This window comes from Esox lucius, chromosome 15 (genome assembly GCF_011004845.1).
Source record: "Esox lucius isolate fEsoLuc1 chromosome 15, fEsoLuc1.pri, whole genome shotgun sequence".
In the NCBI taxonomy this organism is placed as follows: Eukaryota; Metazoa; Chordata; class Actinopteri; order Esociformes; family Esocidae; genus Esox; species Esox lucius.
In genome coordinates this window covers 35,129,070-35,147,779 of record NC_047583.1, presented here as the reverse complement: position 1 = coordinate 35,147,779, position 18,710 = coordinate 35,129,070, and the positions used below count along the sequence as shown (strand labels likewise).

At 40.6% G+C, this 18,710-nt stretch overlaps 1 protein-coding gene across 2 annotated transcripts in view; it reads right to left on the bottom strand.

Moving 5' to 3' along the window:
• The window catches only part of fut9a (fucosyltransferase 9a), a 58,257-nt gene that overhangs the window by 39,228 nt on the left and 319 nt on the right, over nucleotides 1–18,710 (bottom strand). The window contains exon 2 of one of the 2 annotated variants that reach the window (XM_013131832.4): nucleotides 18,226–18,299. The exons of the other annotated variant lie outside the window; for it this stretch is intronic. Within the exon in view, the coding sequence (XP_012987286.1) occupies nucleotides 18,226–18,256 (31 nt within the window). The 5' untranslated portion in view covers nucleotides 18,257–18,299. The remainder of the gene's footprint in view (nucleotides 1–18,225; nucleotides 18,300–18,710) is intronic. 2 annotated transcript variants of the gene reach the window in all.

Sequence of the window (18,710 nt, the reverse complement as noted above, 5' to 3'; positions counted from 1 at the left end):
CAAACGAACACTCAGATCATTAGGATCACATCAGCTAGAAATACCAAGGGTTCACTCTAAGCAAGGAGAGTCTGCTTTTAGCTATTATGCCAGTCGCAGCTGGAACCAGCTTCCAGAAGAGATCAGATGTGCTCCTACAGTAGTCACATTCAAATCCAGACTCAAAACACATCTATTTTACTTTGCATTTAATGAATGAGCACTGTGCCACTGTCTGTCCGACTGTTTTCACTGTCCTTTATTTTATTATATTTTTTATTCTAAACTGTATTTGACTTTATATTCTTAACGGTTTTAATTTTTCTTATTTCTTCACTGTTCTGTATTTGATTTTATATTCTTAATGGTTTTTATTATTTCTTATTTCTGTAACAGTTCCTCTGTCAAATGGATATTTATGTAAAGCACTTTGAATGACCATTGTGTATGAAATGTGCTATATAAATAAAATTGCCTTGCCTTGCCTTGCCTTACAATACAGAACAAAGTTACAATTCTTTGTGTAAATAGTAGGATACATCAAAATGTGTCAGGAGGTCTCTTTAACGATGACAAACTCAAAGAACTTTAGGAAATATGGCTATTTATCCTAAAATCAGACATATCTAAAACACTCCCCCAATAGTCATTAGCATTACTTTACATTGGCCAACATAATGAACACAAAGGACAGGAATGGTCCCACTCAATTAATGGAAAATTATCAAATGGACAGGGCATTGCCGCAAGATGTTGTCAGACATGAAACAAGGACAAATATTTCTAAAATGTTCTTGTAAACTTTGATCCATAACCCATACAGAGCAATAAAGCATATCAGACTATTCATCCCATTATGGGGAACAAGGGAGATCCAAACACTCCAGATAAATATCCACAATATCATGCATTTAGTTACATTCCAGTTTGCTCAGAGTTTCACACCTCTGCAGGTGAACTCAGGAGGGTAGGGCATAAGCTGTGGCATAAGCTGAAACTGAAAGTTGCAAGTAGAAAACAGGAAATCTTATTTAGGCTGTTTCTGGGGTGGAAGAGTAGACTAAGCCTGTGTGTCAGACTAACAGGAAACAGAGGGGGACAGATTAACAACACACACACATAGCCTGGGCAGGGGTGAATACGGAATGATACGGAATTGGTAATTGACCTGACTCCTGGTGTGTTATTCTCCTTTCCATCAAACCCAGGGAAGTGTTAGACTTCAACACTAACCATCAAAACCAGCCCCCAACCATCGGGGCCCATTCACAATCACCTAACTTACAATCCTGGAGGGGGACGTTAACATACTATTCAAGAGACAGAACCCCCGAAACCCCCTGACGTTGTCTCCCCAACCACCCTAAAGCACTGTGCAGATCAGCTTTCTGCTAAGTTTACTGACATCTTTAACACCTCATTGGAGACATGCTGCATCCCAGCCTGTTTCATATCTTAAATCATCATCATCATCATCATCCCAGTCCCCAAGAAGCCAAGGATCACAGGACTTAACGACCACCCAGGACCTCAAATGGGAGCTGGACATCACCTCTGATACAAAGAAAGCACAGCAGAGGATGTACTTCCTGTGGCAGCTGAAAAGGTTGCCAAAGACTGTGATGGTGCATTTCAACACTGACATCATAAAGTCCATCCTGACCTCCTTCATCACCATCTGGTACGCTGCAGGCGCTGCCAAAGACAAGGGCAGGCTGCAGCACATCATCCTCTCTGCAGAGGGTGATGGCTGCAATCTTCCATCTCTACACGACCTACACACCTCCAGGATTTGGAGGCAATGACTGGGGTTGATGCCTCTCACCCTGGAAATTGACTATTCAGAGCTCTCCCCTCTGGCAGAAGGCTGAGGTTTATCAACCTCTCGCTACAAGAAAAGTTTATTTCCTACAGCAGTAGGCCACATAAACATGCCCCCATAACCATGCTCTGGATCAGCAGATGCTCTGGATCAGCATATACGACAGCATGTTCCAGGTCTTGCCAATATCCAGCAACTTCGCACAGCCATTGAAGAGGAGTGGAGCAATAAAAAATAACCATGCTGTCTAATCAGCATCATGATATGCCACAGCTGTGAGGTAGAAGGATTATCTTGGCAAAGGAGAAGTGCTCACTAACACAGATTTAGACAGATTTGTGAACAATATTTGAGAGAAATAGGCCTTTTGTGTACATAGAGAAAGCCTTAGATTTGAGTTCAGCACAAATGGGGACAAAAACAAAAGTGTTGCGTTTATATTTTGTTCAGTGTAGTTAAAAGTAACATTCCCCAACACTGTTTGAGATCAATTGTTTTCTTTGCTTTTACCAGCTGTTAGGGTTCAGTTTTTTTCATATTTTTTTAGTTTTATGTCTGAGCCTTATAGAAAAACAAATACACGTATTGTTCAAGAGTGCACTAAGATTATACACAAAGATAGTTTGCATGCGTCACACCCTTTTTGCTCCATTCGCCCCCCATGATACACGCTCCACCTCATCAGGATGTGCAGTGCCGACACGTGCCTACATTTGCTACAACTTTCTAACAAGTGACATTTGGTGCTGAGGACAGTGAGAGAGACAACATAGCTAGCTATCAAGTGGTCTAAACATGAATGGTGTTAGACAAAATGAAAGTATAATTTTTTTGCTATGCAGACACACAATAAAGTGTTATTTTTTAAATTATTTATACAGGGAAAACCAGCTGAGAACAGGGTCTAATTTACATTGGTGCCCTGTATTATAACAACAAACAATAAAAACAGGAATAAGAAAAGATTTTAAAACTGATATGAAACAATTAAAAACAGCAAGTACAATTCACTGTAAAATTTGTCAGACATTTTTTTCAATATGCTATGTCTGGTTGTACCTATCCTAGACTTGGCCCGGGGTACCTTGAGAACTATCCAATCTTGCGATCGGGTTTGATAAGAGCTGTTTTTCAATATAATTATGGAGGTAAGAGAATTTGGAAGGGTCTTATTCACACTATAGGGTGTGGGAAACATGGTTTTATGGGTTATCACAAATTTGCCTGCAAGAACTGCTGCTTCAAACAAGGTGAGTACTCTCTGCTCATTTATATACACAACCAACCGCTCAGGGAGGCTGTTCTTGAATTCTTCCAGTAAAATGAATTCCCGAAGACTCCACTAGAACTTCAACAAAATCAAGTCGGGCAAAAGGCTTCTGATATTACAGTGTAAGAAACCAAGGCCCTAGCGATCCTAAAAATGTTTTGCATTTTCAATAAAAACAGGAGTTCTACTAACAGGTTTTAGAATACATTATGAATATTGTACAGGGACTGTTAAGTTACTCTTAACTATCCCAGAAGGTCTCATATTACATTTTGTCATTGGCTGACTCAGTCTCTTAAACACATGAACAGGAATATAAAATACATTACTCAATTTCAGTTGTCCACAGCGCAAGCATCAAAGATTCTACATTAGTTGAGGGAAAAGGTCATATTTGCAAAAGAATGCTTGCACCATACCTGTTTGGGTGCAATCCTTTACGTAGGAAGAGACTTAGTCTAAAAATAACTAACAGCAAAGTTCTCCACAAAGGGGATTCCATTTGCCCAGCAGAAGCCCTAAAGTAATATCAGTAAAACGGGGCAATAGAAGTGGACCAGAGATGATGCACTATTTTCCCAAATTTTAACATCAGTTTTTTAAAATCCTCTTTTATTTTCTCCTGATGTCGTTCGACCAAACGTGTACAACAATGGTTTCGGCGTTGGAGTGCTTGCTAACAAGTTGTGGCAGCATAGCGTCCAGGTCCAAGGTCCGTGCCCCTGGATAGCAGTAAGTATGCCATTCGCACCGTGGCATTGATTAGGCCACAACAAGAACCATGGGATTTTCTGGTAGTTGAGCCACACGTCCACATCGTGCAAACAACCTCTGGGCAGAAAATGGTGGACTTGTAGACACACCTGTCAGCCCTACCGGGGGAAGAGAGCACCATTTTGTAAGTAAATCAACCTGCAGTAATGACTGTAACCGGCTGGTAACTTCGGGCGCTTCAATATCCTACAGGCCTCGAAACCTGTTTCTCAAATGTATCTCCAATGTAGTTACAAAGGGTCCCTTCCGGGGACACATCCCTTTGCAAGACGAGCTATGGCGTCCTAGCACAGATGTCAACAACAAGCCGGTAGGACAATAAATGAATGTAAAAGCAATTTAACATCAAATAACATAATACAATGTCATAAAAAATATAAGAATGCCCTATGGTAAAAAGATAAAACGACATCCAAACTTCTCTTCGTACCTGTAGCGAACTGTAAACCTGACAGTAACAATTAATGAATATAAATTAATATATTAATAAATCATATTAAAACAAAATGGCAAATTGCGAGAAAGAGTAAGCCAGCTTCATAAGCTCCAACAGTCTGAGCAGCCATGAGATTGTCAGGAAAGGTGTTCCAAAACTTTGGTGTGTTGGCATTTTGCAAAACCGTGTCCTGGGTGAAATAGCAGTTAGGCAAATCAATATGTTGGAATAGTATCCCTATGTTTTTTTGCAACTATACCATCATTTATCTTAGCTAGATGTTAACAAATTAAACTGCTCAAGTTGAATTCATAGCAAATGCAACTGCTCAACTTCAGATTGTTGGAAATAACTTATGATGATTGTTGCAAACGAACACTGAGCAAATGTAATGGGAATGTCACAGCACTTTGGCATTTCTGTTTGGTTCCTGAGACGAACTGCATTGTGGGATTGTTGTGGGATCGAATTTACTCGATATAAACTAATTGGTCAAAATTCTATTTTAGAGTTTTAACAACGCAATATTTATCTGTTGACCTCTTACCCAACTTTTCTACACCAGGACTCTTTTTGGACATAATTAACAGAACTACTCACCCCTGAACACCCGAGGCTAAGTATCATTACAATGCCTTTTCACTGTAATTGTTGTAGCAACAACACAGAGGAAAATGTTCGTCTTAAGTTAAAGATAGCAGAGTTAGAGGCTCGGCTTCTGACGCAAATGCCAGGCAAGGATTATGCTAGTGTAGAAATAAAAAAATCTGCGTCAGTGCCACCAGGTAGAAACGATAGTTTTGTTAGCCCCCTGGCACAGCTCCTGCAGCCGGGCAATAACTTTCTCTTGGTCACTGCCGTCGACCAGTTAAACCTGAATCGTTGCTAAAACCAACTGAGACGTTGAACAGGTTTTCCCCACTGGAGTCGGAGTCAAGGAGGTCTTCGGAGGGGAATGGTCGGCAGGCATGTTCTACCGGTGGACTTGAAAAACTGAAAACTTTAGTCATTGGCGATTCCATCACACGCAGTATTAGACTAAAGAATCAGCCGGCGATCGTACATTGTTTACCGGGGGGCAGAGCCACCGACGTAGCCGCAAATCTGGGGTTGGTGCTAGCGAAGTCTAAAACTGGCAAGTATAGAGAGTACAGAGATATTGTTATCCACGTTGGCACCAACAATGTTAGGATGAAACAGTCAGAGGTTACGAAGCAGAACATAGCATCAGCGTGTAAATTAGCTAAAAAGATGTGTCTGCATCGTAATTGTCTCTGGCCCCCTCCCAGCTAGGGGTGGTGACGAGCTCTACAGCAGACTTGCACAGCTCAATTGCTGGCTGAAAACGGAGTTCTGCCCGTCGCAGGAGGTAGAGTTTGTAGATAACTGGCCTTCTTTTTGGGACTCTCCCAGAAATAGGGCCAGGCCTGATCTGCTGAGGAGCGACGGACTCCATCCTAGCTGGAGTGGTGCTCTTCTTTTGTCTAGGAACATTGACAGGAGTCTCACTCCTATAGCTTTAACATGAGATAGGGTGCAGGTCAGGCTGCAGGCTGTTAGCCAGCCTGCTAGCATAGTGGAGTCTGTCAATAGCATAGCCAGAGTAGTTAGTACAGCTTTACCTATTGTCACTGTGACTTGTTCCAGGCTGAGAAAAGTTAAACAAGGTAGTGCTAACAAAAACAACCTTATTAAGATAAAGCCTTCCTCCACCTCGGTCAAAAATAAAAATAATTGTATCACTTCGCATCTCAAAATGGGACTCCTAAATATTAGATCTCTTGCTCCAAAGGCAGTTGCAGTAAATTAATTAATCTCTGATCATAAACTAGATGCTATTGGTTTATGTGAAACGTGGCTAAAGCCTAATGAATTCACTGCCTTAAATGAGGCCTCTCCTCCTGGCTATACTAGTGATCATATCCCTTGTGTGTCCCGAAAAGGAGGGGGTGTCGCTAATATTTATGACAGTAAATATAAACTTACTCTCAAACATATCACAGTTTCATTATTTCGAAGTTTTACTCATGAAAGTTAACCAGGCCGATAAATCATTTTACATAGCTACTATTTATAGGCCCCCCGGGCCATACACATTGTTCCTCAATGAGTTTCCAGAATTCTTGTCTAACCTTGTAGTCATGGCAGATAGTATTCTAATTTTTGGCGATTTCAATATCCATATGGAAAACCCCAATGATCCTCTTCAAAAAGCCTTTCAAGCCATAATTTACTCAATGGGTTTCATCCAACATGTCTCAGGTCCAACACATTGCCACAATCATACCTTAGATTTAGTCCTGTCACGAGAAATAGATATTGTAGATCTAATAATTTACCCCCAAAATCCTGGATTATCGGATCACTGTCTTATTACATTTACCGTTAAAACAAGAAATCCACTTGCCCCCCAAACAATGAGTTTCAAAAGCCGTACTATAAATTCTCGGATTACAAATAAATTCCTTGATATTCTTACTAGTTCGCTTATAAATAACAGAGTAAATAAATCTGTAAACGATCAAATCGAGGATCTAAACTCAATACTGCGAAATACATTAGACATAGTTGCACCACTAAAAACTAAAGAAATACGCAACAAGAAACTTGCTCCTTGGTACACCGACAATACTAGAGCACTTAAGCAAGCCTCCAGAAAATTGGAGCGAAAGTGGCGCTCCACCAAGTTGGAAGTATTTAGACTAGCCTGGATAGACAGTACAGTACAATACCGAAAATCACTCACGTCTGCTCGATCAGCTTATTTCTCCAACCTGATTGAGGCGAACAAAAACAATCCAAAATTTCTCTTTGATACAGTTGCAAAGTTAACAAAAAAGCAAAGCTTAGCAAGTGAAGTGAGTCTTCACTTTAGTTATAATGAATACATGAACTACTTTGATGAAAAGATCGTCACCATTAGAAAACAAATAACTGACTCCTTAAATAGTTATGGTCCTAAAAATCTCAGTTGTCCAAAAAATTTCCGGAACCTCCATGATCAGGTGTCAATGGGGACACTTGAATTTTTTGATACCGTATTGCTCGACACATTTACAAAATTTGTAATGAGTTCGAAACCCACAAACTCTCAGCTAGACCCGATTCCTACAAAATTACTTAAGGAGTTATTTCCTGTGCTAGGTCAGCCAATGCTGAACATAATAAATTGCTCCCTTTCCTCCGGATGCGTACCAAACTCACTAAAAATTGCGGAAATTAAGCCTCTTCTAAAGAAATCTAATCTAGATCCCGACATATTAAACAATTATAGGCCAATATCGAACCTCCCGTTCCTCTCAAAAATCTTAGAAAAATGTGTTTCCCAACAACTGAATGCCTTCCTAAAGACAAAAAACATTTATGAAATATTCCAGTCCGGTTTTAGATCCCATCATAGTACTGAGACTGCACTCGTGAAGGTAACAAATGACCTTCTAATGGCCTCAGACAAAGGTTCCGCATCCGTCCTGTTGCTTCTTGATCTTAGTGCTGCTTTTGACACTATTGATCACTCCCTTCTCTTAGAGAGACTGGAAACCAATATTGGGCTACGTGGACATGTTCTAGCCTGGTTTAAATCTTAGTTATCTGAAAGATATCAGTTCGTTAGTGTGGATGGCATATCCTCTGACAAGTCAAAGGTATGCTTTGGAGTTCCTCAAGGCTCAGTTCTGGGCCCATTACTTTTCTCACTATACATGCTCCCTCTGGGCGATGTAATCCGAACTCACAATATTAACTTTCACTGTTATGCTGATGACACACAGTTATATATTTCAATGAAGCATGGAGAAGCCCCTAAATTAGCTATTTTGGAAGCATGCGTTTCAGATATTAGGAAGTGGATGACAGAGAATTTCTTGCTCTTAAACTCAAATAAAACAGAAATGCTCCTTTTAGGACCCAAAAAAAAAAGAGCGTTGTTAGCAGATCTCACTGTGAATCTCGACGGCTGCATGGTCGTATCCCAAAAAACTGTAAAAAACCTTGGCGTTACCCTTGACCCTGACCTCTCCTTTGAAGAACATATAAAATATGTCTCAAGAGTTGCTTATTTTCATCTTTGAAACATCGCAAAAATTAGAAACTTTCTATCAAAAACTGATGCAGAAAAATTAATCCATGCTTTCGTTACTTCTAGATTAGATTACTGCAATGCTCTTCTCTCTGGTTATCCAGACAAATTAATAAATAAACTTCAATTAGTGCTGCACACAGCTGCTAGAATCCTAACTAGAACAAACATTTTTGAACACATTACTCCTGTCCTGGCATCCTTACATTGGCTGCCTGTTAGGGTTAGGGCTGATTTTAAGGTTTTACTCTTAACCTATAAATCAATACATGGACTTGCTCCTACTTACCTTGCTGAAATGATCCAGCCATACATACCTACACGTAACCTTAGATCGCAAGATGCAGGCCTTTTAATTGTACCTAGAATTTCTAAACAAACAGTTGGCGGCAGGGCCTTTTCTCATAGAGCTCCACTCCTGTGGAATGATCTGCCAATTAAGGTTAGAAATGCAAACTCAGTGCAAACTTTCAAGTGTCTACTAAAAACTCATCTCTACAGCACGGTTTATAATTAGGTGTAGCCTGGCCCGGGGGCGTGAAGGTGACCAGTAGGCTTGATACTGTCCACCCTTACTGTCTTGCCAGGTGGGCTCTCGTCGCCACTGGGATGCCCTCCCTCCAATGCCCTTCGGGGGAAGAGTCACTGGCTTGTTGTTGACTCTCTATTGCGCACTTGTGCAGTTGGGCTGTACGCTGCTAGCAATACTCGGCCCTCATTCAGGGGGGTTGCGGTTGGTGGGTGTCCCTTTGGTTGATGCCTGGCAATGTGGTTGGATTGATTTCCTGCCTGTTGGGCCCTGTCCGGGGCCTCCCCCGGGTAGGGCCACAGTGTCACCGGACCCCCCCGTCTCAGTTCCAAGGTGTTACGCTGCTATATTATTGGGCTGGGGATATGAGGGATGTACTACTAACTTTTCTCAGTTTCCTCCAATTTTAAATTTTAGAAGGAGATGAGGTCCTGGTCCACACCTGTGGATTACCCGGTTTGGGGGGACCGTTGCGGTTCCTGTCCTTGTCCACCTGGTCATACTTCTGACCTAGTCTAAAATCAAATATACTCTGGATTTAGCCCAGAGAAATGTATTTATTATTCCAATTGGACTCTTAATATCTCACGCGGCACAGCCAGAAGAGGACTGGTCACCCCTCTGAGCTTGGGTCCTCTCTAGGTTTGTTCCTAAAATTCGACCTTCTTAGGGAGTTTTTCCTAGCCACTGAAATTCAACACTACTGTTGTTTGCTCCTTGGGGTTTAAGGCCGGGTGTCTCTGTAAAGCACTTTGTGACAGCTGCTGTTGTAAAAAGCGCTTTATAAATACATTTTGATTGATTGATTGGTTGTGTGTGAAAATCCCAGTAACTGAGCAGATTGTGAAATACTCAGACCGGCCCGTCTGGCACCAACAACCATGCCATGCTCAAAATTGCTTAAATCACCTTTATTTCCCATTCTGACATTCAGTTTGGAGTTCAGGAGATTGTCTTGACCAGGACCACACCCCTAAATGCATTGAAGCAACTGCCATGTGATTGGTTCATTAGATAATTGCATTAATGAGAAATTGAACAGGTGGTCCTAATAATCCTTTAGGTGAGTGTAAATACAAACCAAAATACAAACAAAAAAGTTGGGACACTGTACAATTGTGAATAAAAACAGAATGTGGAAGTTTCAAATTTCTATATTTTATTCAGAATACAACATAGATGACATATCAAATGTTTAAACTGAGAAAATGTATCACTTTAATGGAAAAATAAGTTATAATAAATAATTTCATGGCATCAACACGTCTCAAAAAAGTTGGGACAAGGCCATGTTTACCACTGTGTGGCATCCCCTCAAACGTCTGGGGACTGAGGAGACAAGTTGCTCAAGTTTATGAATAGGAATGTTGTCCCATTCTTGTCTAATACAGGCTTCTAGTTGCTAAACTGTCTTTTAAGTCTTCTTTGTCGCACCTTCCTCTTTATGATGCGCCAAGTGTTTTCTATGGGTGAAAGATCTGGACTGCAGGCTGGCCATTTCAGTACCCGGATCCTTCTTCTATGCAGCCATGACATTGTAATTGATGCAGTATGTGGTTTGGCATTGTCATGTTGGAAAATGCAAGGTCTTCCCTGAAAGAAACAACGTCTGGATGGGAGCACATGTTGTTCTAGAACTTGGATATAACTGTCAGCATTGATGGTGCCTTTCCAGATGTGTAGGCTGCCCATGCCACATGCACTCATGCAACCCCATACCATCAGATATGCAGGCATCTGAACTGAGCGCTGATAACAACTTGTGTTGTCCTTGTCCTCTTTAGTCCAGATGACATGGTGTCCCAGTTTTCCAAAATGAACTTCAAATTTTGATTAGTCTGACCACAGAACACTTTTCCACTTTGCCACAGACCATTTTAAATTATCCTTGGCCCAGAGAAAACGCCTGCGCTTCTGGATCCTTTTTAGATACGGCTTCTTTTTTGACCTATAGAGTTTTAGCCGGCAACGGCGAATGGCACGGTGGATTGTGTTCACCAACAATGTTTTTTGGAATTATTCCTGAGCCCATGTTGTGATTTCCATTACAGTATAATTCCTGTATGTGATGCAGTGCCGTTTGAGGGCCCGAAGATCACGGGCATCCAGTATGGTTTTCCGGCCATGACCCTTACGCACAGAGATTGTTCCAGATTCTCTGAATCTTTGGATGATATTATGCACTGTAGATGATGATAACTTCAAACTCTTTGCAAATTTTCTCTGAGAAACTCCTTTCTGATATTGCTCCACTATTTTTCACCGCAGCATTGGGGGAATTGGTGATCCTCTGCCCATCTTGACTTCTGAGAGACACTGCCACTCTGAGAGGCTCTTTTTATACCCAATCATGTTGCCAATTGACATAATAAGGTCCTCCAGCTGTTCCTTATCTGTACATTTAACTTTTCCGGCCTCTTATTGCTACCTGTCCCAACTTTTTTGGAATGTGTAGCTCTCATGAAATCCAAAATGAGCCAATATTTTGGCATGACATTACAAAATGTCTCACTTTCAGCATTCGATATGTTATCTATATTCTATTGTGAATTGTAAATTATTCCATTCCTTTTTTACTCACAATTTGTACAGTGTCCCAACTTTTTTGGAATCGGGTTTGTAGTTAAAAAAAATACAACCAACAAATTTCACCCAAATGGCCCTGTTCAAATAACCTTGAATGTTTGGCCTTATTACAGACACACAAGGTGACACACTGAGGTGAAAATGGCAATTAAGGTGAATCTCCTACACCTATGGCTTTTTAAATTGCAATTAGTGTCTGTGTATCAATAATCAATGAGTTTGTTAGCTCTCACGTGGATGCACTGAGCAGGCTAGATACTGAGCCATGGGGAGCAGAAAAGAACTGTCAAAAGACCTGCGTAACAAGGTAATGGAACTTTATAAAGATGGAAAAGGATATAAAAAGATATCCAAAGCCTTGCAAATGCCCGTCAGTACTGTTCAATCACTTATTAAGAAGTGGAAAATACGGGATCTCTTGATACCAAGCCAAGGTCAGGTAGACCAAGAAAGATTTCAGCCAAAACTGCCAGCAGAATTGTTTGAGATACCAAGGAAAAACCCACAGGTAACTTCAGGTGAAATACAGGCTGCTCTGGAAAAAGACAGCATGGTTGTTTCAAGGAGCACAATATGAAAATATTTGAACAAAAAGGAGCAGCATGTTCGAGTTGCCAGAAAGAAGCGTTTACTGTGCCAACGCCACAGAAATCTCGTTTACAATACGCCCAAAAACACCTTGACACGACTCACAGCTTCTGGCACACTATAATTTGGAGTGACAAGACCAAAAAAAGAGATTTATGGTCACAACCATAAGCACTATGTTTGGAGAGGTGTCAACAAGGCCTGTAGTGAACAGAATACCATCCCCACTGTGAAGCATGGTGGTGGCTCACTGATGTTTTGGGGGTGTGAGCTGTAAATGCACATGGAATCTTGTGAAAATATATGGCAAGATGAATGCACCATGTTATCAGAAAATACTGGCAGACAACCTGCATTCTCCCGCACGAGAGCTGCGCATGGGACCCTCATGGTCTTTCTGACGTAAAAACTTGTGACCGCTTTGCCGCTAGCATTTTGAGTAAAAAAATTATAACTAAAAAGGTCAAACGACAAACACCCTTTTTCTGGTCTCTTATTAATGACAATATCAACAGGAATACAGTAACACATTTTTATCAGGTATATTTAGTGATATTTACACGTATATTATTGCTAAAGTAACAGCCGTCTGTGGCCGCTATGGGAAACTAAAGGTTTGAGAATAAATATATTAGTTGTATATTTTGGTTGCTATTAGGTAGGACATTGAAGCGTGGAATTAGCTGGCCAAATGGACTTGGAAAACAGGGCTGATTTAACATTATAATAATTGTATTTTTCAAGTTTGTAGCCACATATCATAATAATTATATCACAGAGGGGAGTCCGGTAGAGCGCAGGGGCTGGGGTACCACCTTTACCTGATTTTGAGCCAGGGAAACCCCTGTGCTCTTATTAGTCCACTATGTTAATTATGTTAGTGTAATGTAGTATATTAGAACAAGTTAACTACCACCAGCTTACCGCTAGCTTGGTTGCTTTGCGTGTATACACAGCTACGCACACGTGCACCTTATGAGGAACACTGAGAATTTTGGTGTTTTCTGTTCTTCTGTTCATGTTTTTCGTATGTGGTGATATCTTTATAACAGTGCTCAGACAGAATAAGGTTAACCAAAAACAATTTATTTTTCAAAATGAGTGTTTTCGTACGTCTTTATAATGGCATTTAGATGGAAAATTCAGCACCCAAACTATTAGAGATTTCCTTTGGCGCGTAAGATCACACCAGTGTGATCAATCTAGAGTGGTCCCTGGAGCGTACGATCAAACCGGTGTGATTAGAACGTCATGTTTAGAACGCACCATTAGCATACCTTGCTACAAGTAACGTAACAATGGCTGGTAAAACCGCGCTATTATTTACTCACATTTAGCTCAAACAGTGTTTATAACTTTATTTCCTGATTGTAATTGTTTCAAGACCATACTATGATATTAACCAGGTAGAAAGCATTCAAATCGGGACAAGAAGTGTTAGTTACGTACCAACAGACAGCCAACACTAATGCACAAAAACGAATTATATTAGCGACTACTACCGATCAAAACCATTGCAAAAACTTTCTAGAAGTTACGTTCCCCGTTGTATGCATTTTATATAGTTTATTCATTTTCACTGCATTGAATAACTGGTCACGATTTGTTAGCTAGCGGGCAGCTGACGTTTGCTAGCGGTTAGCTGACGTTTTCTAGCTAGCTACAGTAATAAATCAACCAACTTTTGTAGCTCTTAGAATTCGAGTCAACGAGAGAAGCTTGCAATGCAATGCATGTAGTGTTCCTTACCTAGCAAGGTGACTGTCAAAGGCTGGCGTGAGTTCAAATGCTGCAGAGTACCGAAGTCACGTGCAAAAAAACTCACGCTGGGGGGTCGGTAAGGAATATTTGAAACTCACGCGTGAAAAGGTAAATGGGTGTTGGTAAAGTAAACTCATGGTTACAACCAGCGTTAGATTTTCATGACGGCCAGGGCTGTCGTTGCCCAGATGCCCCGAAAAACTGTGTGCCCTATAAGTTTGTTTGTAGTTCACAACTGAGAAGAACCCCAAGAACGGATGCAACAACAATGCAATAAGCAAGCTAGCTAGTTATCAGTCGATAGTTGATAGTGTTTAATCGGATCAAACCTCTCTGTATTGGAAGGTGGGTTCATGAGCAACTGGGAAAGTTCCGACCTCAAGTGGGAGAATGCACCTGAACGCTTTTTGAGAGCTCTGAGAAGTTACTTTAGGTTTGACATCACTCGACACGGCAGTGTTTGTGTTGAAAGATGAAAAAACAAAAATGACATTCTCTGTGTACAAACAGGTCACTACATTTGTTTATTTAGGTCATACGCAGTGCAGGTGATTGTGATGTTAAAGGATACTTCCTGGTTTACTTTTGGGGAACTGAGGTAATGTTAGACAACGTTACCTGACGTTTTGATGTATGATACAAAAAAGTTAAAAATGTATGTTTTTATGTCATGCATGTTGTTTCACATCAGCATTTTAACTTGTTCATTTGTAAGCTCCAAATCCTCCTATTTCACTTAAAGACCTTTGTGCCCTGGCACAAAAATACATGCCCATTTTGATGCCAGCAATACGTTTAAAAAATGTTTCTCTAAAAAAAGGTCTCCCATCTTGTATTCTGCGTTTTGTAATGCGCCAACGTTTTCAATAGGGGACAGGTCTGGACTGCAGGCTTGGTAATTTAGCACCCAGACTCTTACTATGGAGACAAGCTGTTGTGATATGTGGAGAATGTGGTTTGGCATTGTCTTGCTGAATTAAGCAAGGCTTCCATGAAAAGGATGTAATCTGGATGGCAACATATGCTTCTCCAAATCCAGTATATACCGATCAGCCATAACATTATGACCACCTGCCTAATATTGTGTAGGTCCCCCTTTTGCTGCCAAAACAGAACTGACCCGTTGAGGGATGGACTCTAAACCTCTGAAGGGGTGCTGTGGTATCTGGCACCAAGATGTTAGCAGCAGATCCTGTAAGTTGCAAGGTAGGACCTCCATGGATCGCTTGGCCAATTCAACACCTTGAACTCATTCTAGTGTTCCTCAAACCATTCCTGCTTTGTGGCCGGGCACATTATCCTGCTGAAATAGGCCAAGGCCATCAGGGAATACCATTGCCATTAAAGGATGCACATGGTCTGCAACAATGCTCAGGTAGGTGGTACGTGTACATCTAAAGTAACATCCACATGAATGGCATTGGTTTCTCAGCAGAGCTTTGCCCAAAGAATCACAGTGCCTCCGCTGGCTTGCCTCCTTCCCATAGTGCATCCTGGTGCCATATGTTCTCCAACTAAGGGATGCACATGCTCCCAGCCATCCACGTTATGTAAAAGAAAATGTGAGTCATCAGACCAGGTCACCTTCTTCCATTGCTCCGTGGTCCAGTTCTGATGCTCACATGCCCATTTTGGCACTTTCGGCAGTGGACAGGGGTCATCATGGGCACCTTGACTGGTCTGCAGCCCCAAACACAACAAATTGCGATGCACTGTGTGTTCTGACACCTTTCTTTCAGTACCAGCATTAACTTTTTCAGCAATTTGAGCTACAGTAGCATGTCTGTTGGATCGGACCACACAGGCCAGCCTTCACTCCCCACATGCCTTAATGAGCCTTGGTTCATCACATTTCCTTTCTTGGACCACTGTTGATAGGAACTGACCACTGCAGACTGGGAGATGCTCTGACCCAGTCGTCTAACCATCACAATCTTGCCCTTGTCAAAGTCGCTCAGATCCTTATACTTGCCCATTGTTCCTGCTTCTAACACACCAACTTTGGGGACAGAATGTTCACTCGCTGCCTATTATATCCCACAAACTGACTGGTGCCATGATAATGAGATTATCAGTGTTATTCACTTCACTTGTCAGTTGTCATAATGTCATGGCTGATCGGTGTATATTGTTCAGCATTAATTGTGCCTTCACAGATGTGCAAGTCACCCATACCCCCATATCCTCATGGATGCTGACATTAGAACTGTGTGCTGATAAACAAGCTGAATGGGACCTCTCCTCTTTAGTTCAGAGGACATAGGATCCATGAATCACAAAAAGAATTTTTATTTTAGATTTGTCAGACCACAAGACAGTTTCCCACTTCACCTCAGTCCATCTTAAATTTGCTTGGGGCCAGAGAAGGCGGCAGCGGTTCTGGATCTTGTTAATATATATTTTCGTGGTAGAGTTTTAACTTGCATGTGTGGACACAGCGACGTGCTGTGTTCACAGACATTGGCTTTCGGAGGTGTTCCTGAGTCCATGTAGTGATTTCCACTACAGAATCTGTTTTTAATGCAAAGCCGTCTGAGGGCCCGAAGATCACGACCATCCAATATTGGTTTTCGGCCTTGTCCCTTACGTACAGAGATTCCGTACCATAGATGTACCATAAATGATTTGCAAGTTTACGTTGAGGAACGATATTCTTAAATTGTTGCACCATTTGCCCGTACAGTCTTTCGCAAAGTGGTGAACCCCTCCCCATCCTCACTTCTGACCGACCCACCCTCTCTGGAATTATCTTTTAATACCCAATCATTTTACTGACCTGTTGTCAACTGACCAAATAAATTCTGTGATATTCTACCAGGTTTAGTTATTTAGCATTACAAAACATATCCAGTCAATTGTTGCTTTCTGTCCCAACTTTTTTGAAACGTGTTGCTGGCATCAAATTCAAAGTGGGCATATATTTTTCAAGAATCAATAAAATGTCTTAGTTTCAACATCTGATATGTTGTCTTTGTACTATTTTCTATTGAATATAGGGTGTAAATGATTTGCACATCATTGCATTCTGTTTTTATTTACATTTTACACAGCATCCTGATTTCTTTGGAAAGAGGGTTGTAAAAAGTCTTAATGTATGATTAAAATCTATTTTAAACCACACATATTACTCACTAAAGAAATGTAATTTAAGCCTTCCAATTAATACCCATTAAACAACCACTGGAAAACCCATAAAACCACACCTTATTGTTTTACTATAAAGGGGTGAAATTACATTTGAAGATGAAAATGATAGTGTTTAAATTCTTAGTTTCATAGTGGATGCATACCAATAGTTACATTAAGCATGTGTTAATACACTACCCATCAATAAAATCAACGTATGAAATTACAGCATTCATATCTTCATATAACATGTGACATGTCATTTGTAAGTCTCTGAAAGATACACATATAAATATGAAAATACTGCCATCTAAAGGCAGAGAGTGGGGTAGAAACGTGATGCTCCTGGCTCTCATAAACTAAACACACACCTGTAAATTGCATGTTGCATGTGAGCAAATAAATACAGATAGGCTACAAAGAAAGGCATGTGAAGAAATGGTACTATGGTTACATATCAACAGCTAGAAAATCAACAATGCTGGTTATATCAGCAATTACATAATTATCAGTCAAATCACAGTTTTCTATCAAATTGCCTGAAGGTTGCCTTTTGCAGTATCAGGTGTTTGCATAAATGGTGCAAATATTAGATATTTTGACTGACAAAGGCAGAAAAAAATCCTAGGTCGGCAAATGTTTTGCTGGTATATGCAAACGTCTTGTTGGTATTTGCGTTTATTGAGGAGTAATTAAACCAGTACATTTGCATGTTGGGATCATTATCCTACTAATTTAATTTGGTTTAAAGGTTATACTGGCAGAAGATAGGAAACGAGCAGTGGTCTATCCAAACTGAGAATGGATATCCAGCCAGTGCAACTGAAGGTCATTTAAAACTTGATAGCCTATACCCACTTGCAATAAGTGTCATTCGTCATCATCATAGTTGGTGTTTGAAGTATGGCTGTTCGTAGGCTATATACGAATGTTGTCCGCTTCGTGTTAACAAACAAGCCTTTACCGCACTAACACAGCTTCATCACTGTGGGCCATACACATATTTTTGAGGATGTGCACATACCGAGTGTCCTTATGCATCATGAAAAACAACATTTCCGTAGAAAATGGCAAATAACGTGAATAATCAAAGACAAATGTGTATCATATTTTTAACTGTAATAACATAATTTAAACCAGAACTTTGACAAGAAAGCGATTGGCTATACGACATTATGTGGAGATTCTTCACGATACTTCATTTTTAATTAGCTACCACATAACCAGGTAGCCTACCACTGCTCTTAATGTAGAGGGGGAAATAAACGTTACTCACCATCTCGACAAGCGTGTTTTAAAGTATGCATCTCTTCCCATTTATTTCCCGGATTGTTCTCTGATACATACGTTCTACATTCCGAAAAAGGGATTTAAATACATATTTGCGCTGGTTAAAATCTTTGCAGGAATTGGCCAGGATTCATAGAAATCGAAAACCATATTTGTCCAATCTTGCACCGAATAGGCTATATAATATCAACCTCCAATGCGACTTGTCTGCCAAGGTTATCCTACAAAAAATCTAAAATTACTTATTCTTAATTCAATAAATATGAGCAAATCCATCGTTTTGTTAATGTAAGGACGCCATGTAAGGCATGTGATGCGATGTGGAATAATTCCCAACTGGCTGCCCATGCGCTATAGCCTACCTTGCCCCTGTTTACCGACAATGCAGCTTTATGCTGAAAGCTTAGCCTATTCGTTAACCGAATTTAGGTAGCCTATATATTCAGATATTGTATCGTCGGGATTGCATAC